Raw genomic sequence first — 21,701 nt, 5'->3', positions numbered from 1 at the left:
ATAAATGTTATGCATATAATGTGTATTTTTTACTCTCTTTAGTTGCTTCATGTTTGCACACAGCTGTTCACATGATAAATTGTAACTTCATGCTATATTGTGGCTTTGTGTTTCAGATAATGTTCATATTTTGTTTTTGCACCAGATGAGAATCAGTTCCTCGAGAATAAATTTTTTTTATATTTCTAAACTTCAGAAAGTTAAATTTGGGAAATCTCTTAGAAAAATACGTGTTTTATGTGGCTGTAAAAAAATGATGTACACGCTGTAAAATAAGATTGTCACTGTTATGTGGGATTATTATTTCTAAATGTGTTACTCATCGTAACGGGCATACAATAAAACGCATCTCTTGCACTCCAAGTTTTTTGGAGTTTGCTTCTCATTTATGGTGATTTAGGAATGTCTTATTCTGTGTACATGTGCCTAATACTTTAATTAAATTATTGTTTATAAATTAATATGAAATGTAGTGATATTTATCTCGAGTAATAGAGTTACTTGAGATCCAGTTACTGCCGGGGGAGGTTGGTGTTTTATTTAAGTAACAGTTAAAAGTTACATTTCATGTCCTTAAGCATATGAAAAGCTATTACCAATGATAATACTGATGTTCTTTGAAATTCTTTTCTTTAAGAGAGCATAAAACTTGTGAGTATTTTGGGAGAAGAGAGGTAAGTAAGTGTCATTTTTTTCAACTATAAAAAGAATAGCTTGCAAAATGAAATGTAAAAAAATCTTGCTGTCTTAATGTCCTTCTCTTAAGAATATTTGACTGAATACATCAAATAAATAGATAAAAATCTTGAGATTTTGCCAGAAATCTTCAGCAAGGTTTGCTGACTAGCTTTTATTCAGCTAACCCTTGGGTTTGTGTATGAACCAGCAGAACTGATTTATACCTTATGACCTGTTCTTACTTCCCTTCCTGATGTCCAGCAGTCAAAGGAGGGGCAGTGCCAGTCAGAAAAATCTTAGCGGTGAAAATTGTATTATTTCATTGAAAATGTTAATGCTTTGTTCCTGAAGAGACTCTGCGTGCACAGACTGAAGGAGCTTCCTCGTGACAGACTGAAAATGATTATTCACCTGTGTGACTCTGTGGCCAAGCGCAGGTCAGTGCTGGGTTATTTTTCCACCTTAAGGAGGAATGGAATAAGGAGGTATGTTAATATTTTAAACAACCTTTTCTCAAAATTGTCTATAAAATATTACTGCAGCATTGTTTTAAGGGCATTTCAGAGTTCATGTGCTATAGAACAGTGTACTGAGGCTAGAAGAAATGTGTAGACACTGCATTAAGGGCATTGCAAAAGATGCTGAGATCATGGTTTGATATCTCATTATTGACACAGGTGCAATATTTTAGCCTTTTTTTGCAACATACTTTTTTTTTTTTTTTTGGCAATATATCAGTGCATGCAAAAAGTCATACACTTTTTTTTTTTTTTTTTTTTTTTTTTAAATTATTATCATCTACAGACTGGCCATTTGCTGCTTGTTAATAACGTGAGTTCCAAATCATTCACGGATTGACAGTTATGCAGTACCAGCTTGTGGGCTTGCCTGGATTCCTGTTGCAGAATGTAGGGCCATGTGCAAAGAAAGAGCTCAGTGATTAGTGAGCCTTGTGCGTGACTGATGAGCACTTTTATGTGAGTGGCTTACTAAATTATTTCAGTCATTTCTTCCTTTATATTAATTGTTCATTTGTTCTCCAGGGAACGTATGGACAGCAAAACCTAGCTGAGAAGAAAGCTGGTGGAAGCAGACTGGTGATTTACTCCATGCAGTTAAGGTTTGCTACCCCTGTGTTGTAAAAGTTCAGCACTTACTTAAAAAATAATCCTTTTGGGCTTGCAGCTTGAGTATTGGTTTAAATTTCTGTAGCTGCTGGTAGGGTGGGGGAGAGAAATAATGAAAAATATTTATAAAACCGCTTCAGCTGAGTTCAGCCTTTCTGCCCTCCTGCATGGTGACTGTCCAGCCCCTGGTTCTGCTGCTGCTTCCAGACCCGGCCTCATCCTGCACAGCTGCAGCTGTGGGAGCGTCTTGCCCGTGCCTGGGCACAGGAGGAGGGCCCTGTGCGGGGGGTGTGAGGTGCCCCCTGGCCCCAAGGCCCTGCCTAGGAGCTGCTGCTTCAGTCTTGTTAGTTCTGAACAAAACTCTGTTGCTCTGCCAGACAGCACATGGAGGTGTTAAACGGTGTCCCAAGCCTTAGAGCACTTGGCCTGGCTATCCAAACCGGTGTCGACCTTGGTGTCTTCCTGTTGGGCAAACCAGGCATTTTTAAGAGCACGTTCTGCATTTCCCAAAATGAGCCGGGGTGGGGGGGTGCTTTGTGTCGCCTTTGTGCCAGGTAACTGCACTCAGCTCAACAGCAGTTTAACTATAGCATTAAAAAATACTAAAAAAAAAAAAAAAGATTTTCAGACAGGTTTTCTTGTGTTTGGGGTACAAAAGTACAAAGGCCCTTAGCATAACTGACATTATTTATTGGGCTGGAATATACCTTGAAATCTACTTGTGCCAGCAGTAATGATATTTTTGTTTGCATATGATACTGATCTGTATTTCATAACTAATTTTTTTTTCCTTTCAATGGCACAAACTACTCTTCACTCAGCTGAAGCTGTTTTTATAAATATTTTTCGTTATTTCAGCTCTCCTGTGATCTGGCTAGATTAAACTGGTTGTATTTTAATTTTAAACTAGATTTTAATCTTTCTTCACACCTGCAAGTGCAGGCTGGCTGTGCTCACCCAGCCCTGGCAGCAGCAGGGTGGGTTTATGGTTGTCTCCTTATGCCAAGAGCGCTGACACCTCCTTTGTCCTCGCAGCGTCACTTGGCCTGGAGGAGTCAAGGCAGAGCTCACCTCCTCAACACTGTTTTTTCCACTGGTAAAGATTGAGGTAGAGGAACATGTTGTCAAAAATGCCCTCAGGGACAGCCCTAGGACAGCCCCTGGCAGCCCTCACCCAGGCATTAGCTGTTCCCCTCCAGTCACACACCCAGGAAAAAGTTGCACTGTTTATTTCATAGTGACGCGGCACCTACAGGGTTCTTCCACCGTTAAACATTATCTGTAAAGGTACATTCAGGAGGAGTAGAAATACATAAACCCGCAGAAATAAAGCAAAGCAAGAACCCTGTATGCACATTGATGCAGAGTGGCTTAATACCCCCCTAGGAATGTTTTCTTAGTATTGCCCCGTCTTCCCCAAATGCACTGCTGTTGTTAGTTATTATTTACTACTTAAATATTGATACCAAATCAGTTCAAACCACTTCTGTAGTCATGCCTGGAGTTAATGTTGTAATTGCAGGGTAGATCTGATGGAAACATTTAGTCCAAGAGCTATTTTCATACAAAAAGTTTCCCTTAGTTCTCAAAATCCCCAAGCACACAGCCCCTGAAAATAAATAGTTAGGGCTGCTTTGGGCATTTATAAGAGGTTCAGCTGAAAACCTGCCAACCCCAACACATTCATTTTATCTAACTGTACGTAGATTTGGTATTTGCTCATTGAATAAGTTTTTGCTGAAGAAGTTAGGATATGGAGCAAGTTAAGTAATTAGTGTTTTAGCTTTTTGTAGACAAATCTACAATAGTGTTTTCGGTAGGGTGCCCCTGAGTGTTAAAGCTCCCCCTTCGTCTTGAATAGGCAGTAGATAGTGACAGTCGTTGTGAATCTGTACTCAGTACGTGCAAACCTCCAACTTGTATCATTCTCACCTACTCTGCATGAGCAGACAGGACATAGCAGGACTCCTCCAAAAGAGGGATCGTGTCATTTTCTCTTTTCTCGCCTAGAATGCTGCAAGACTGACAGAAGTGGAGTTAGTCAAGTTTTAGTGACTGTCAGGAAAAACCAAAGTCTACAGAAGCAGTATAATGTTGTTAATATTGTTCTCTGCTGAGAGAAAAGTGCATGGAAAATACAGCACAGTTGATGTTATCAGCAGATTATGAAGAACACAGGGAACTTGGTTCTTTATGATGAGGGCAGGACAGCATTTTCCAGAGTCGTCTTTCCTGTTCCCATGTCCTTATTGCGTTCCTCACTTTCAGTATCAGACCAAATCTTTTACTGATGCAAAACAGCAGAAAGGAAAGCAGCAGTTTCAGTCATTGGTGTGAACTCCTTTAGGCAACTCTGGCTAAGGAACTTCTTTCAATCCTGAAAGAAAAAAAGCAGGCTGTCAAAAGATACGCATGTACTTACCATTTCTGTGTGTAAAATGAAACTTCTGGGTATATAAAGCATGCTTCTTTTGAGAATATATTTATCTAACTTAATCTGTTTTTTTTTTCTTTCTAAAGGGTCTTAAATGGCCAGTGAGCCTTTTCTCCATTACAGCTGCTGCCCATGTCAGTGCCAGAGTAACTAGTACTATCAAGGTCAAAGTCAAACCATTAAACTGTAAACACACAGTTCTGTTTAGCAAAGGGCATGTGCCAAAAACGGCCAGATTCACTATCTCCACGAAACAGAAAAACAGGCTTTTTATGAGAACCACCAAGAACAGGAAGTTATTATACACCTAAATAGCAAATATTATAAAAAAAAACTACCAGAGAAGTTAGAATTCTCTGATGTGAATATGAATCACCACAAATGAAACTTCAGATTTCAGCTGCACTGAAAGATCAAGACAATACACATAATTTCAATGCCCTAAGTGACTTCTTAGCATGGTAAATAATAACTAGTTGAACGATGGAATCTCATACATGTAAGTTAGGCTGCTCAGTCACCTATCAGCATCACTGTTCATTGATGAGTATCGATGGAGTTGGTTGACAGCCCAACACACCCAGGCTGAAATTCCGTGGGAGCCTTGGAGTAAAGGTGAAATTAGTGTGTCTGAAACTGTTACCAATCATCACCTTCATCTGGCAACAGAGCCGTTTCGTTTCAGTTGAAATTTGCAGTAGAAACCTTGAGAAACTTAACGTACAAGCAGTTCTCACTTAATGACCTTGCTCTATTTAAATGCTGGGTACACTCACTCATCCTTTTTCATCTTTATGATGAGAAGTATGAGTAACTTTTCAAATAAGGTAGGCAACAGAGGGGTTTTGCTTGTTCTTTGCAGTGAGGGTCATTACCTTAACTTTTCATTAGGCAGAGCAATTGCAGTCAGTTGCAGGGCAACCAGATGAGTTCTAGAGATCAGTCATAAAACTCTGCTGTTTACACAGTCTCTATTCTTTCAGTCCTGCCTACATTCTCCTTTAGAATCTGCTGGATATTTTACCTGTGGTCTGTTTTGTTTGTTCACAAAACTGGCTTTCCTTGGTTGTGTCTCCCCAAAACTACAGCTGTTCTGTTTCTTACATTCCTTTATTTCTCCTTCCCAAGATTTTGTCCACAGCTGAGTCTATCAGATTCCAGCATTTAGAGCACACACCTGCTCTAGGCTCTGCTTATCCTTCCCAAGCCTTTACCCTGCACTCAAATTGACCTTACTTTGTGCCCTGTAACATAAACAGCTTCTACTGTCCTGTTTTCTACTTGAAGACTTTTTATTAAGTTATTTAATTTCCCAGATCAGGCACTGCTCTGACTCAGTGAATTTCCATGGTGCTTAACCTGTTTTAGTAATAGTGCAGAATAATTAATATTTAGGATTCAGAGACATGCTGCCTGCTCATTATGTTGCATCTGTAAATTCTCCATCTGAGAGCAAAGCACACACAAAAAAACTCCTAATCTCTTTACCTAGTACAGACACCGATGCCCAGAAGGCTGCCGTGTGCACAGCAGCCCCCCTTTTTTGTTAAAGGTAATTACATGTCAAAATAAAATTGTGTGTGTGTGTGTGTGTGTATTTCACCTAACAACTGCTGACATTTTGCAACAGACAAATGCAGCCACTTGAGCTTCGTTAGTAACTTTGCTTTTTACAGCCCAGCTAAATTAACATTCTTGCTTTCTTTTGCAGGCCAACTTTGGCTAGTATTTGTTAACTGTAGTTTCTGAAATCTCTAAATACTTATTTTAAGTAAACTTACATGTTTCCATATTTCTCCAGTCCTCTCAATTACAATAGTTTGTGATTTATTGACCGGTGATGTAACCTTGTAGTCATCAGACAAGAGACCTAGAATTGGATACTGATTCCTGTACCTGTATTAAAAGAGTTGCAATCCTGTAAAATGTAACACTAAAATCTGCATACCTATATCCAAATCACCAACTTTACAGTTCCTCTACTTCAGTTGTTAATCACCAAATATTTGGGGAGATTTTAGAATCTAATACCCTCCTTTAAATATTAGTTTGACATACTGGTGACTCTCCAATTGCTGTTAAAATGCTGAGCAGGAGTATCTGTACTAAATTCACCCTAGATAGGAGAAAAAGTCAGACTAGGAAAACCTAAAAGCTGGGTAGATCATGTGTAAGAAACATGAAGGTTGTAAGGACTTCATTAATAGAAGTTACACAGTGGAAATCAAAAGAACATATTTTTAAGGAAAGTGAACAGCTACATTACTTCTTGGTGATGATGGCTGTTACACCTGGGGATTGACTGCATGATAATTTCTCTTGCTTCAGTCTGAAGAGCTCCTGAGAAAACCAAAAATAAATATTAAAATGAAGTAATATTTGCCAATTTGCCAAAGTCACAACAAAATACTTGCCAAAATTCATCTGGAAGAACAGTCTGAAATACTCTGTCCTTCTAAGAAACAAGCAGAGAAGCAGCAGCAGCAGCAAGCATTCACCTAAAAACATCCTAGTCCTGATGCAGGGTTGTGTAAGAGACTTCCCAGTGAATTGCCACCCTCGGGGTATGTTGATGCTTAAGTCTAACATTCTTGAAACAGAAACATGTTATTTTACCTCTTGTTGTTGCTTAATAAAAGTATCTTTCTCCTCCAGCATTGAGGTCAGTTCATGCAGCCTTATTTGCAAGTCACTGTTACTGCCTTCTCTCCTTGATATGTCTTGCTGGAATTGTGATAGCTGAGACTAAAGGAGAAATATGATAAAGAACAGTTAAGTGCTCTGTGTTCCTTGCAGATGATCTTTGAACATGTATCTATGACTCTGGATATACTTTTTGATTAGTATCATGAACATTAATGCTTGAAGTAGTAGAATTTACAAAACCCTGTGTCTCTACATGCATACACGTAATATATATGTAAATACACACAGACATGCAGAAAGACTCATCACTTTTAAGCAAAAAGGTTGACCTGCACAATAAATTGAGAATACTAGTTGGACTTAACTGTTAAAGCATCTGTGATAACTCAACAAAGAGATCAGTAACTTGAGAAATTTAATACAACACAGAACAAATTGTTTTTCAAAGTGATAAAATATTAATAAATTTATTTTCTAGAGATGTTTTTTAATCACAGTTTTATGTTCTGCCACAAGGGGTCTGGATTGATCATTAACATACAGCTTAATTGCAGAAATCTAAAGAGCACGTTTCAGAAATCTTACCTCTTAATTAAAAAATAAATTTACCTATGGTCATTAAAGGTGAGGAGTATACACAGATGAAGTTAACCAACATACCCTAAGACTGCGGATCTCACGATCTTTATCCTCTCGCAAGTTGTTGATCATCTCTACGTAACGGCTGGAGAGTTCATCTGTGGTGGTCTGAAGTGTTGGATTAGAACAGACCTATAGAAAATGAAATGGCTTTTATTGCGAAAAGAATTATACCAAGTTTAATTTTTTTCTTTTCTACGGTTGAATTTCTGTGTAACAGCTACTGTAAACAAAACTGAGCCGGTACCTGGAGTCTCAAGTTCTGGATCTCCTGCTCCAGGGCCCGCTTGCAGAACTCGAGTTCTTTCACCTGACACTCCTTCTCCCCCTCCGTGAGCCGCAGAGAGAGGAGCTGCTCCTCCAGGGAGCGGCACTTGGCCGTGCTGTCTCGGAGGCCTTGCTGGAATAGAGCACACGGGGGTCACGCGAGGGCCTCGCGGCCGGCGCGCGCCGCTCTGCGCCCACGGGAATTACCCTGGGCGGGTTTTCACATTCACCTGCTGCTGACGATTATTTTCTCTCAAGGAAGCCAACAGAGTTTCATACTCTTTAACTTGAGAATCTTTAAAAGACAAGTCCTTCTTAAGACAGACATTGTCAGTTTCTAATTTCTGCAAGACAAAAGTGTTTATTGTCAATCCTGCCATTTTTCAGGAAACCCTTCCCATGTTGAAAATACAAAGTAATGAGTAATTAATGAGTGACACAACTAATAAATTATTTTCTTGGAATTTGTTACTGTGTGGGCTTTTTTTTTTTTTTTTTTAAACTACTGACAGGTATCAACATGGGAACAAAAAAGTGCAACTTAACCGCCAAGTCGTCCTGTAAATGGCAAAGCTCTTCACGCAGATTTTTGAAAGTGGAAAGCACAAGCCTCAGTGATTTATCTGATGTCACTCTCATCTAGGAGGAAACAAAAAATATGTGTTCTTCTGATTTATTTGCTTTATTTACAATACGCTTAGCAATGTCCAGGAGAACCGCTATTCAGCTCCAAATAACTAACTTGAGCATTAGGTACATGGGGCAATTGTAAGAACTAGACACGCTAAAGGAAGACCCACTTTCACGCACTGTGTCCCACAAATGGCACAATTATCTTTTCTTACAGAACAGAATAGTTACAACAAGACACTTTTAAAATGGGAGGAGGAACATAAGAGAGGAGAACTGAGATTATGTTGTAATGAAGGGAAAAATAAACAGGTAAATATTTCATAACCAAGTTCAGGGCTCTGTGAATTATAATGATGAAAAAAAGAAGCCACACAGGAATGATTCATCATCATTGAGATCTGATAAACCAAGCTTTCAGCCCAGGGGCAAGAGCATTAAATGAAAAAAAAAAAAAAAAAAAAAAGCCCCACAAACTACCAACTTTTTCTTTTAAAGGGAAAAAGTTTCCAATGATCCAGCCACCTGGATGGAAAAAATAAATAAATAAAATCAGCTGTAACAGACAGTAAAATAACTGTGCTGCCTTTTTTTTTTTTCTTCTGTTAATACATTGTAAACAGCTGTGTATTAACTCACATTAGAACAGAAAGTTGCATTTCATGGCAAACTTATAATATTTAAGAAGGAAAACAATGCATCATAAATCCTCTATCTTCTGACTAGTCCAGAAAAGCTGAACACTCTGTAGAGGGCTTGTTTTTAATATTTGGATCAAAGTTAAACCCTTATGCTGCCCTTGCTCCAGCACTGGAACGTGGGGCAGTGCCGCCCTGCCAGCCCGGACGGGGGGATTCAGCGGAGCTGCTTGGGCAGCACAGGCCGTGTGGAGCATCCAGCACCCCTAGATCCAAGGGGCCCCCTGTTCCGGCACCAGCGCTGGCGCTCCTGCTACGTCCCCATTTTTCATGTATCAAAGGGGAGGACAATTGCAGTGGCTCCCAGGGTGCTTCACACAGGTGGTCAGTGTGATTCAGAGCGCAGAGGGTACTACAGTGCCGGGAGGCAGCAAAGGAGCAAACGCCATCAGAACGTTGCGTTCCAGCCCGGAGCCAACATTAAACACGGCCAGAACGTTGCGTTCTGGCCCGATGACCTTTCAGGCAAACCTACGTGGCTGCTGAACCAAAAAACATCAGGTCGAGATAGCTAGGTAGCTAAAAAGCAACATGAGGAGAAAAGCAAGAGCCATTTATAAATGGAATCACAACAGAAATGGCTGATTTGTTACTGGATGTCACAAGCTCGTGCCACAGACAAGAGCCACATGTTACATGTGTTGAACTGGAACACTTGTGGGAGACAAATTATAGACACTAGATGTAGCTGGCAGCTGATGTCCAGTGAAACTGCAAGAAAGCTCCAATAAAGCTGTTTGAACCATCTGCACCGTCTGCATGACGGTGTTCATGCCTCTTGAAGCCATTTCATGTCACATTAGAGCAATGGAATAAGCAGAATACAGAGTTAAGCTCTGTACAAATTCCCTGCTACGTGCAAGTCAACTGGCAACTTCTACTGTTTCTGCTTGTGGTTTGCGCTCACATACCTGGAGGAGGTAACGAATCTGCTGCTTTGTTGCCTCAGACAGTGCTTTGGGGATTAGATCTTCAACATCTTCAGACTAAGCAAAGAAGGAAGAAGGGATGGGGGGGTGGGTGCGGGGGGAATTATTTGTCTTTGACATCTATTAAGAATTTTGCCTGCTAGATCATAATGTGTTTTCATTAACTACACATCTTTACTATGAAAAACATACTTAGTACAAGGCAAAATACAATGAAAATACATCAAAAGATATCCAGAAGACTTCCAAAGACTTATATATGAGATGAAATGATATGTCAAGCATACTTTCATTTAATGAATATTTAAATTGTAAAGGTTAACTTTTATTTTAAAAGCATTATTCAAAACAATCCTCTCCCCAAAACAGCAGTTAACACTAAAACAGAACTCCAAAAAGCTGATATGATCGAATCTCATGTTTCTAAATAATCGACTCTGAATAAATAAATGGTGACCAGTGTGCTATAAGAGATACTGCCAGTGACTAAGTGGCCTTGCATCATGTAATTTAATCCTGAACAAATATTTCTGCCATATGCACACTAGATGTGCTGATCAGGATATGATATACATGATATGATGGTGGTGTGATTATATATTATTATCAGATTCTCAAAAGAAGAATCCAGCATTTTGTCAATGCAGAATGCCTGTTCCTCAACCTTGGTTCTTCTGTCTGTGAGGGGCAGTATCCTCCACACCTAATACGTGGCAGCCCATGCTGCCAAACAGCTTCTTTATTGCAAGAGTGGGAAAGATGCTTTACAACAAATGCATACTGGAAAAAAAAAAAAGTAAAAAAAAAAAAAGTAGCTGTGCAAGTCTGCTTTACAATGAAATTATTATTGGAACAACAGGAAAAAAAGCTTTCAAAATTTGACTTTCATAAGGCACTGAATAATGCAAATTATTAACATTCATTTCTTCTAGCGCTTGCAAATATGTGCCTGTCAGTAGGTTTCAAGCAAGCAGGAATCATCATCTAACACAGATGACTTCATTGCATTGATCAGACTGGACCACATCTTTCAGTCAAATTGGATGAGGTTTAATCTGGTTCAAAACTGCAGATCCACACAATTCTCACTAATACTAAATGTTACCTAACAGCTTAGAGGAACACAACTGCTGCTTACCTGGCTGGTAAATTCAATGTCGTGGTTCCTGTAAAACAAAATCCAAGGGACCAATTTAACAGAACGCCTCATGACTACATTCACAACCATAAAAAGATCATTTTTAGTGTACTAACAGATCTCTTTATACTCATTTTAAGGTGGTAGGCAAACAATTGTTGTTAAATGTTAGCCCATGAAGCTCAGCAGGCTGGAACGCCAACACACTAGAGTGTGGAACACAGTGCTTCCCCTACATGGTAGCTTCTTGGGCAGTTAATCCAATTATGTTAACTACCTAGTTATCCCAACAACCTGCACTAATTATCCTAACCCACAACCCAAGGCCTGGCTGGGTGGTGGCTTTACCCACGCTGCTACAATGCACTGATGCGCCTGAAGTATTTACGTATTTAGCAGTTCTTGATGTTGAATTCCAGGTTTTTTTACGTGCTATGCCAATGGCAATTTGGATGTTTGGATTGTTTCTTTCTTCAGGAGTAGTAATGGAATTGTGTCATTAAACATATGTAACAGCATGCTGTAGGTATATTTAAATTTGTTCTATCTACTCTTTCAACAGTCATTTGTATTGCATATTAGTCCACACAATTTGAAAGAGCACTGAATCCAATTAATCTGCTTGGCTTAGAGCCTTGCTTTATATCCACAGGTACTCAGCAAATCCCGTGACTGAAGTGCACTTTGAATTCTATTTGTCTGGAAAGTCAGCGCCGAGCTCTCAGCTGTGCCCCCCTGGATTTCCAGGGGAGCAAAGCCCTGGCGCGGGCGCCGTGGCACTACCTTGCTCCGATCTTCTCCACGTGGCGCAGCAGGCAGCTGTGCAGGTCGCTGGTCTTGCGGTGGAGCTCGGCCAGCAGCTCGCCGAAGTAGCGGCAGTCCAGCTGGTCCTGCGGGCCGCCCACCTGGCACGGGCAGGCAGCAGCGTTAGAGCGCGCTTCCCCTCCGCAGGGATGTGTGCGGTTATTAATTAACAATTTATTCACCCTATTTTTTATAGGTTTCGAGCCTTTTACCCATCTGTAGGCTTTTGTACTGTCCATAAAGCCCGCCCAACCAGCCGCCCAGCCGCACGCTGCGGACAGCGAGCCGAGGGCAGGTGGTTCTCACCGCTTCGCACGTCTGCGCCGTCGCCCTCCTCGCGGTGCCTCCCCTGCAGTCCTCGGCCCCAGACACCGGCAGGGGTTCGCAGGGGCTGCTCGTCTGGGTCTGCTGGCTCTGGAGAATGACCTGGCACTGGTCAGGCTGCTGGCAGGCCTGGATGACCTGGCACTGATCTGACTGCTGCGGAATTTGATACTGGTGGGAAAACTGATACTGCTTCTCCTATAAACACAAAAATAGTGATTATTTAAACCACAGAACACACCTTAATGGGCGCGTAGCATGATTACAAAAATGAAAAAAGTGGTTTTGCATAGGAAAATGAAACATGAGTTTGCCTCGCACTTTTCATAGCTTAAGGTCGTAATTCAGCAACTCTTCAAATTTTAGTAGCTGGAAATAAAAGGCACAGAATATACCCTATTTTTCTAATTTCATTTGTGAATTGTATTTCATTATATTGTTCCTCTTAACACACCAGGAAATGGGCAGTTTTTTGTGTTGTTGTTATTTCAGTTAGAACTATTTAGGACAGGAATAGCTCAAGATATGGCTCCATAAATACCTTCAGCAATTCCATTTTCAGAGTGGGCACAGCAGACCGGGCAGAGCCATGTACATGGGGGCTGTGAAAACTTCCCAGAAACTGCACTCATGAATTGATCTAAAGTGCTAATATAAATGTACCCTTGGGGACAAAAAAAAAAAAAAAAAAAAAAAAAAAATTTCCTTGTAGACTATCTGTGGAAAGAACTAAGAGTATTTGTTCATGATTACCTCAAATTTTCTGCCTTTCTACTTTTAAAAACATGTATCACACCTATTTTATCTATTGCTTTCAACAAGAAAAAGAAATATATAATATTCAGTTTAAAAGCAAAAAAAAAAAAAAAAAAAAAGGCTGAAATATCCTTCATTTCAAAAAGATTCCTGTGGAAAGTGATAGTATTTCAGAGTAATAAGAAAGGAGGAAGATGACAATTTTGCTATTGGCAAAATACCAAATCTGAGACAAAATTTCATTTTACAAAAAAAAAAAAAAAAATCAAATCAGAGTGAATGCTAGAGCTAAAATTAGTCTTTACAATCCCATTTTTCTAAGACATCATATAGATACCCTTTGCGGGGCTACTGAAGAGCTCTGTGACCAAAGCGCGCGTCAGAGATTCGGCAGCAGATTTGTCGTTAGCTGGAAATAAGAAAGTCTTAAGAAAAAATGGATCTGCTTCCAACCTGCTGCCATCATGGAAACAGTTTTGTTTACTTTGGGAATGTTTCCTAAACCTGCCCTCAAAACACAGGGACAAGACAGCCCTCAAAAGGAACAGGGTCTTTCCTGCTATTTTCTCAGTTTTCCTTTGCAATAAGCAGCATACAGAAACAACTTACTTGGTGGGGATTTAATAGCTCGTATTTTCTTATTGTCTTTTCATAGATGACATTATTTCCAGGATAGAAGCTCCCCCCTCTAAAAAATGGGGATAATTGCTCCTGAAAAACAGATTAATGAAAACCATTAATATATGTCACCAAACAGCCAATTCAGCTAGTAGCATTTTCACTAGAAATGATTGGAGCTTTCTCATAGTCTGAAGACACATGCACTTAAAATTCTCCAAGGTAAATATCTTCTCTTTTTACAGTCTTAAGCTCTTTGAGATACACTGTTCCTATATGAACACAGGAGGAGGTGCAGGGTTCACAGCCTCGAACTCAGGTTTTTCTGCAACATCCATGCAGCACACACACACCCACACACACACACACCCACACACACGCAGCATCTCAACGTCACACCATGGGGAAGACCAATAAATGACATTGTTTTTCTCACAGAATCAGGCCGGACGCTGAAGGAAGCGAGCAGGCCACACGACACAGGGCGCACAGTGTGCCGTGCTAAGCAGAGCCCAGCGCTGTGGGACTTTCTCCTCTGGGTCGCGTGTAGCCTCGAGGGGCTGGCGAAGCCACACGGCGGCCGCCGCTGGCCGCCGCTCCGGGGGGCCGTGGCTGAAGCGCCGGCCCCGGCTGAACCTGCCCGGGTCTCGGGAGCGCGAGGCCCTCGGGAGGCTGCTGGGGGGGCTGCGTCCTTGAGCTGCTCCCCAAGGTCAGGGTCCACATGTGCCCGGGGGGCCCTGGGCTCTCCTGACTGGGAGATTATCTCAGGCATTTTTACCCAGGACGCTCAGCCTCCCAGCACAGAAACCTCTAATTCCACCAAGGAGTCTCTCACAAAAGAATTAACCAAAAGGCAGAAAATTTTCTGAAAAGCTTTAAAAATATATATTTAAAAATCCCACCGTCACACTTTTTTTTTTTTTATATGAGTCTACTCCACTTGGAAACAAAGTGACTGTGCTGCCATCTAGACAAGAGTTGAAATAAGCAAGATAGAAAGAGCTAGAAATTCATCTCTCCATTGAAGTATCTTGATATATACCTACCTACGGAGAGGTGGGAAGCCTAATCCTGCAGTGATTAGGCAGTACTTTCAATTCCTAGTAACTTAATCTCAGAACCAGGTATGGCCCTGGGATTTAAAAATCCTTAGCAGCCCACAGGGAGGATAATGGAGCACTTCACAGAATCACAATAATCACATAAAAGACATTTGCACAAACAGAACAAAATAACTCCCCTACCTGTTCAGGGTTCTCTATAATAATTCTCCGAATAGTGCCCTGCAAAGAAGAAAATACAGAAATTTTCAGTGACTGCTGCAGTCTGAGCTCCAAAACCTCCAACGCTCCCAGCTCCAGGCCAGCCGAGAGCCCCGGCCCGTGCGACCTGGGAGCAGCTCCAGGCCGTGCACGGCCTTTCCTCTCGGGGTGACGCACACCCCGCGCAGCCGGGAATTCGCAGCCGGATTCGCAGCTTTGAGTGCTTTTCTCTCAGGAACTGTCCTTCACCTACAGCCTTCCAGGTTCCGCAGCACGGCCAGTGGTGTAAACTGCTGTGTTGTGAGGACACAGCTTGTTTCCACAGTGCCTTTTTTTTCTTTCTTTCTTTCTTTCTTTTTCTTAAGATGAAAAGACAAGAAAATCTGCACAATGAAAAGAAAGGCACATCAAAACTGCCAAAGAGACCACTATTCAGTGAACTAAGCAGCAGCAATTTATTCCAAAAATGATCAAGTATGCCAAACTGGACACCAATTAAAAAGATGCCCACAGAGGACATTTGCTAGTTCTTGAATGATAACAAATATATGCTTTTAAACTACAGAAATCCACAGGTGACATCAGTTTTATTCATTTTCAGAAATAAATGTTTCTTCCTTTTTTTTTTTTTCTTCTTTCTTTTTTTCTTTTTTTCCCTAGCAGACAGTGCTCTGCAAGCAAAAGGACCCTTTCTTCCATTTTGGGGACAAATGACAATTCATACACATTATTTGAAATCTCCATGCTTGGCTCTTCATCCAAGTAAGAAAAATTCCCATCACATCTAATCCAAGGATTGGGCAATTTGTTAACTACATAGCGGTTATTCTCCTTCCCATCTTCCTAAGAAACCACTTCTTCCCCTAGCCCATGGCAGTGCTTGGAAAATACATGCTGCTAGTGTTAAGCCCTGGACATGTTCTCAACAAGAAAAAACTGTGAAGCTGGGCAGATTCCCAGTTTGTATCTGTTGCATAAGTTTAGAAAGCCTGAAGCAGTTTTCCAAAGCTCCCGAAGTGTGAATCATAACAGCACCAGGAAAAGAAATCAGAGTAGGGAGAAAAAAAAAAAAAAAAAAAAAAGATTTTAGCATCTATGAGAGTAACTAAGAAACCTCAGTTTTACCTGCTGCAGCAAACAGCTGATTATTCCTCCTCCCACACTCCACTTACTGGAGTTGGATCCTTCAAGGCTCAGGCAAGAGAGCAGCACAGCTCAAGTCAACAGAACTCTCTGTATTAGGTCTGTTTTATTTAGGCCCAAATTCTAGATAATTCTGACACTAAAAAAAAAAAAATGAACTGAAAATGATAATATTTAAAAATTAATGCACACCGGTATCTTCTTCACACGAGCTACACAGCAGACACCTCAGAGTATTCCCTTAGATCCATGTGGGAGAGTTGGGCCTTTCTGGCCAGGTCTGGCACAACTGCAGCCTTTGGCCAGGGCCAATATAATACGAGAGGTTTTTGCCGAGATGGGAATTTGGTTGTACACACTATTCCAAGAAGCATTTTCAATTCACTGAAAGGTTGTGCCTGATCTGAACCTCACTGCCATGGGCCTTGGGATGGGTAACTCATTCTGTCAAGCCTGGGGAGAATAACTTGAAAAATAATTTTATTTAAGTGTCTATATGTTCTCCAAAGAGTGCATTCAGAATTGAGAAAACCACAGAATTTTAACTTGAAATACACTTTTTAATCTCAAGATATTCAAAATGGCCTAAATGCCATGCAGGACAACATGGAGAGACTAAGAATGCTTTTGCTTGGAGAGAAGTATATTTATTTTTAAGATAGACGAACACTTTCCCTTTCCAAGGACCTTTGATGCAGTATTTCCATTGCTCTGGGACAGACCCGGATTCGCTGCCACCCTTCCCGGACCAGCCAAACAGGCCGGACTCGGCCTGGCCCGGGAGCTCACGCAGAGGCCAGAAATTCTGCAGCGCTTGGCAAGCCCAGGCCACCACAGAAGTTGTAAAGCATAAAACAGTGTCTGGTTTATTATAACCAATCCAGTCATCTGATCAGAATTCATAAATTCTCTTTGGAAGCTGGAAAAAAAACAAGCAAACAAAACAGGACATATTTGGGGGCTTTCTGTTTCAAATAATAGAGGCAATTGTCACCACTTGGTTAATGTTTTGGTTATTGTTACACCAGATTCACAACAGCAGTTGAGAGCACAGAGCACTTCACAGAACCAGCATGAAGAAATCACAAAAATTCCCACATGCAACTCGCAAAGACTTTCAAGATTTTGCCTTCCACATGAAGACAGACATTTTTTGTATCACTCCATGTATTATTTTTTTCATGACCATAGTTTGAATAATAATGACTACAGGCCATACTGGAAGAGAATTTATTCTAAATAAGCAATAAAACAAACATTTAACATTTTTCCCCATTTAGTTCAAATGGAGGAGATTAGAATATGCCTCGAGTTTGCTATTTCATGAAGCCACTGGAATTATTCCAGACAATGCCTACCATGGCTGGGGGCAGCATTTATTTATTAATGTACCATTATTTGGTTAGACGGAGAAAACAAAGAAAAACAAATCCTGAACAAGCTGTGACCAGAAAAATACAATCACACATCCATATGTCTGTACATCCCATTTTCCATTTTTTCTTCCCTCTAGTGATATATATATATACATATATATATATATATATATATATATAGGTACAATGGAAAACGCCAGCACGACAGTGTATCAGCAGTAACGCAGGTACTGGTTAGCATTCGTGCTACTAAAGCTCTTCAGAAGACATCAAATATTGCTCACAGAAAGCCCTTTGGCCTATTAAAAGGAGAGCGCTTAAACCACAGCATGAGGCTACTATTAGCTACATGCTCCAGGATTAGCTCAAAATGCCCGTGTGGTGACCAGCTGCTGCTGGATTATTCAGTTTACACAGATCTAAACGATCTGCCGAAAGGGCAACAGGACCAAAACGCTCTGGAAAGCTTCGTCCTGGGCCGTCGAGCACCGCTCTCCCGCTGAACCCTGCGATCCCAGGGCCCTCTCCCACAAAACCCGGTCAGCACCAAGTCACAGTCACTTCTGCCACCTCCCGGCTGACCTCCCCCATTTGTAACCCTTTTTGTCCTGAATAACTGACTAATTAACCCTGATTAAGCCCCTTCCCTCTCCACCACAAAAATTACAACCCACACAGAGCCCGATTCGGACTACACCCTGTTTTGTCTTTAATCCAGCAAAACACTTCAGCAAGAAACTATTTTTCATCAGGACTTCACAGAGTCAATGACTAAACAGATGTTGAAAACTAAATATATTTAGTAGGGCAGAGACAGCATAAGAGAGTATAATCACATTGTTCATTAATGCGTGTGAGTAAAAGCGGCTCGGGAGGGCAGCATTTATTCTAATGAATATTTAATTAATTGATTGCAATTCAGAGCAGCATTAGCCCCAGCAAGCAGATCATTTATCTGGGAGGTGAGACCACTGTTTATGCTCCTGTTCCACACCCTGCAGAAGACGGACTGTTTAAAAACATACTAGATATAGAGGGGATGAGAGTCTGTCATACTAGAAATCTTATAAAGCTGTTAGGGAAACGTCTCGCTTCCCACAATTTACAAAAATCATCCCAGAAAAGGCAGACATAGTATAAAAATGTGGCTTTATAAGATTTTTTTTTGTCTTAAGCCCTGTTCTTTTTCATAGTTAAATATTTTTATACCACAAGAAAGCAAGCTAAATAAGAGCTGAAGATTCCCATATGAGCAGAACATTCCAACCCTGCTTCTATTTATGTTAAAAACAGTCTGAAAGCAAAAGAGAAAATGGGATGTACAAATTCCGTCCTATAGCAAAGCTCTTCTCAAGTCACTGATTTCCAGCTTTCTGTTCCTAAGACTTGCCTGAGATATTTCAAATTATTTCAAATATTTATGTCCCACACCATCGATACCTTCAAACCCTTCTCTGTAAACACGCAGCACAGCAAACCTGCCAAACCACATTGCAAACTCTGAGCGCGGTGCTGGGTGACCACTCGCTAGCACTCCTCTACCTGCCGCGTTACGCTGGCTGTTAGCGCTGCTCTTAGCGCAGGGAACTACAGAGCAGACCCACCTCCGAATTTGTTTAATGGCATCTTTATATTTAGCAACACCAAGTGTTTTTGTGTATGGCATATTAATGTTAGTGGGAGCGAAACAGGAACTGCAGGAGTGACACGTTTGGAATTGGATTAGAATTTCACAGGTGGAACGGGCAAAATGTTGCAAGGGAATGGGATATTTACAGGCTAAGTTAAAAAAAAAATGTAAATTGGAGTCGCCAAAAAAGAGACAAGGATCTACGCATTCAAAATCCAGTGGAACACAGGAATTTACATAGAAAATCACCTTTATGAGTTTGAGGTTAAGCCGGGTTATTGTGCTACAAAGGTTTTCATCAGGAATGGAGCGTTATCTCCATGGCGCCCCGCTCAAGGACGGGATCCTTCCTGCGTCCCGGCTGTAACCGCCGCACACAGCACGGCCGAGTCCAAGGATCGCCCCGGGACGGCACCCGGGCCCTCCCCGCCTCCCGCGGCGGCGGGGCCGCTCTGCGCTAACCGGGCGCCGCGCGGCCCCTCACGGCGGGCGGGAAGGGCCGTTGGGGCCGCCCCGCCCCGCGGCCGTTGGCGGGAGCGGGAACGTTCTCGGTGCCGCGGCCGCTCTCCGGAGCGGGTTCTCCCTTGGGCGGGAGACATGGCGGGGCTCTGCGGGGAGGCAGCGCTGCGCGGCGCGCGCCCCGGCGGGACCGAGGGGCGGGAGACGAGAGCGGCAGGAAGGGCGCGCGGGGGCGAGCGCCGAGCGCGGCGGCGCCGCTCCTACCTGTTGCGGGGAGTCGCAGCCGGAGAGGACCTGCTGGTGGCCGTAGGAGCCCTCGAGCGGCGAGGCGGCGCGGGACGAGCACGAGGTGCTCACGCGCCGGCAGCCGGGCCCGTAGGTCCGCACGCGGTCGTACGCCACGCCGCTGTCCTGGTGCTGCTGCGGCTCGAAGCAGGGCAGGGGCCGCGGCGGCTCCGCGCACGGCGGCGGCTCCCGGCACGGCGCGGGCCGGGGCAGCGGCTCCGGGCACGGCGGCTCCCGGCGCGGCAGCGGCTCCGGGCACGGCGGCGGCTCCCGGCACGGCGGCGGCCGCGGCTCCGGGCACGGCGCGGGCCGGGGCAGCGGCTCGGGGCAGGGCCGGCGGCCGGCGGGGAGCGTGTTGTAGTGGTGCTGGCGCCGGTGGTAGTAGTGGTGCTGCTGCTGCTGCAGGTGCGGGGGCAGCGCCACGGGCTGCAGCTGCTGCTGCCCCCCGAACATCGCGCCCGCCCCGCGCGGCGCTTGGGGCGCCGAGCCCGGGCTCGCGGGGCAGCGAGTGCGGAGAGGCGGCGGCGCAGGGCGGCGATTAGTACCTGCGCGGGGCCGCGCCTAGGGCGGGCCGCACCTGCGGGCGGCGGCCCCGCGGCCGCCTCCGCCTCGCCGGGCAGGGGGCCAGCGCGGAGCAGGGCCGCCCGCCGCCGCCTCCCGGCCGGGCCCCGCTGCCCGCCCCGGCCGGGCCCCGCTCCCCGCCGCCTCCCGGCCCGGGGCGGCGGCCCCTCGGCCCCCCGCGGCCTCCCCCGGGCCGCGGCGCCTCCTCGCACACTGGCCACAGAGGGACTTTCCCCCAGTCACGTACCTATAAAGAGCCAAGTCATCCACCCCAAGTCCCACCTGGGGAGATGAGGAGCAGCTCCAGCCGGGGAGCCAGGGTAGCACCTGGCGCTGGGGGCTCCCCTGGCCCGTGCCACAACAGCACCCACCCCACAACTGAGAACTGAGCGTGTCTTCTGAAGTTAATGGAGTAACAGCATAATTAAAAATCTTGTATAATAAACATCCTTGCATTTTTTATTTTCCCCTGTATGCTTATTGTTTTCAATTCACACAAAATGACTTGGGAAAATGATACAAATTAATGTTTAATGTGAATATGAAACACCTACTTAGACAGGAAACTGAGGATGTTGCAGCCAAGTTATTTGATATTTGCATTCCTTACACCATGAAATCCAACTATAAAGCATTTGATTCACGATGAAATTTTCTTAAACTCAGCTTATAGCCACTAGTAGAAGGCAAAAGTTTAAGTTATAAAATCATGTATTATTTTGGGCTTTAGATGTACGTAAAACTCTGGTCTCTATTTGATAGAAACCACTAAAAAATAATAATAAAAAAGCTTCATCAGGAAACCTCAGAAGCTGCAGTAATACTCCCCAGGGGGGAAAAAAAAACAATTGTAGTGTAAAACGTAGAAAACATTATTAGGTGTTAGCTAACTAAAGGGCTCTTGCCAGAGTGCAATATACTGCCCTGCTTAATGAGGAATGCTTTGAAATTTTCTTACATGGGTCAGCAGAAAGGAAGCCCTAAGCTGTCCTATTGTAATTGAAATACAAAATAACTTCCAGGAAACTTTGTAGATGTGGCAAGGGTTGTTGGAGTCATAAATAATAACAGTAAGTAACATATGCAGAAAGATCTGTACCAGCTAATGAAAACAACCTCAAACAAAGGACTTGAATTTTAACATGACCAGAGTTTTATGTACATCTAATCCCCAAAATAATACATGATGATTCTGTAACTTGGAGTGCTACTTGTTAAATATGAGCTCTTGCCATGATACTGTGGCTAGGAAAAGTAAAACTATTTTGATACAAAATAAGAGAGAAATACTTCCTTG

At 43.0% G+C, this 21,701-nt stretch overlaps 1 protein-coding gene across 1 annotated transcript; it reads right to left on the bottom strand.

The window, feature by feature from the left end:
• Positions 1 to 3,877: 3,877 nt before the first annotated feature.
• POF1B (POF1B actin binding protein) lies at positions 3,878 to 20,296 on the bottom strand. Its single transcript, XM_088527597.1, has 15 exons — positions 19,823 to 20,296; positions 14,933 to 14,971; positions 13,680 to 13,781; positions 12,273 to 12,512; positions 11,970 to 12,076; positions 11,187 to 11,214; positions 10,031 to 10,105; positions 8,338 to 8,430; positions 8,022 to 8,135; positions 7,772 to 7,924; positions 7,546 to 7,656; positions 6,856 to 6,984; positions 6,506 to 6,579; positions 6,021 to 6,135; positions 3,878 to 4,182 (listed from the first exon to the last, which is right to left on the bottom strand). The coding sequence occupies exons 1-15, from the start codon at positions 20,294 to 20,296 to the stop codon at positions 4,177 to 4,179; spliced, it is 1,860 nt and encodes a 619-aa protein (XP_088383723.1). The 3' UTR covers positions 3,878 to 4,176.
• Between the last annotated feature and the right edge of the window lie 1,405 nt (positions 20,297 to 21,701).

Source organism: Tinamus guttatus, unplaced genomic scaffold (assembly GCF_059628265.1).
Source record: "Tinamus guttatus ecotype Peru unplaced genomic scaffold, ASM5962826v1 Tinamus_guttatus_pri_ptg000287l, whole genome shotgun sequence".
NCBI classification, from domain to species: Eukaryota; Metazoa; Chordata; class Aves; order Tinamiformes; family Tinamidae; genus Tinamus; species Tinamus guttatus.
This window is presented reverse-complemented; position numbering and strand designations above follow the sequence as displayed.

Excerpts from the sequence above, each read along its gene's own strand:
- POF1B (XM_088527597.1), bottom strand. The coding sequence starts at position 20,296 with ATGTTCGGGGGGCAGCAGCAGCTGCAGCCCGTGGCGCTGCCCCCGCAC. Across the intron at positions 11,215-11,969 it reads GTGGAGAAGATCGGAGCAAG|GAACCACGACATTGAATTTA; the intron begins GTAGTGCCACGG and ends TTTGTTTTACAG. Across the intron at positions 7,925-8,021 it reads AAAATAATCGTCAGCAGCAG|CAAGGCCTCCGAGACAGCAC; the intron begins GTGAATGTGAAA and ends GCTCTATTCCAG.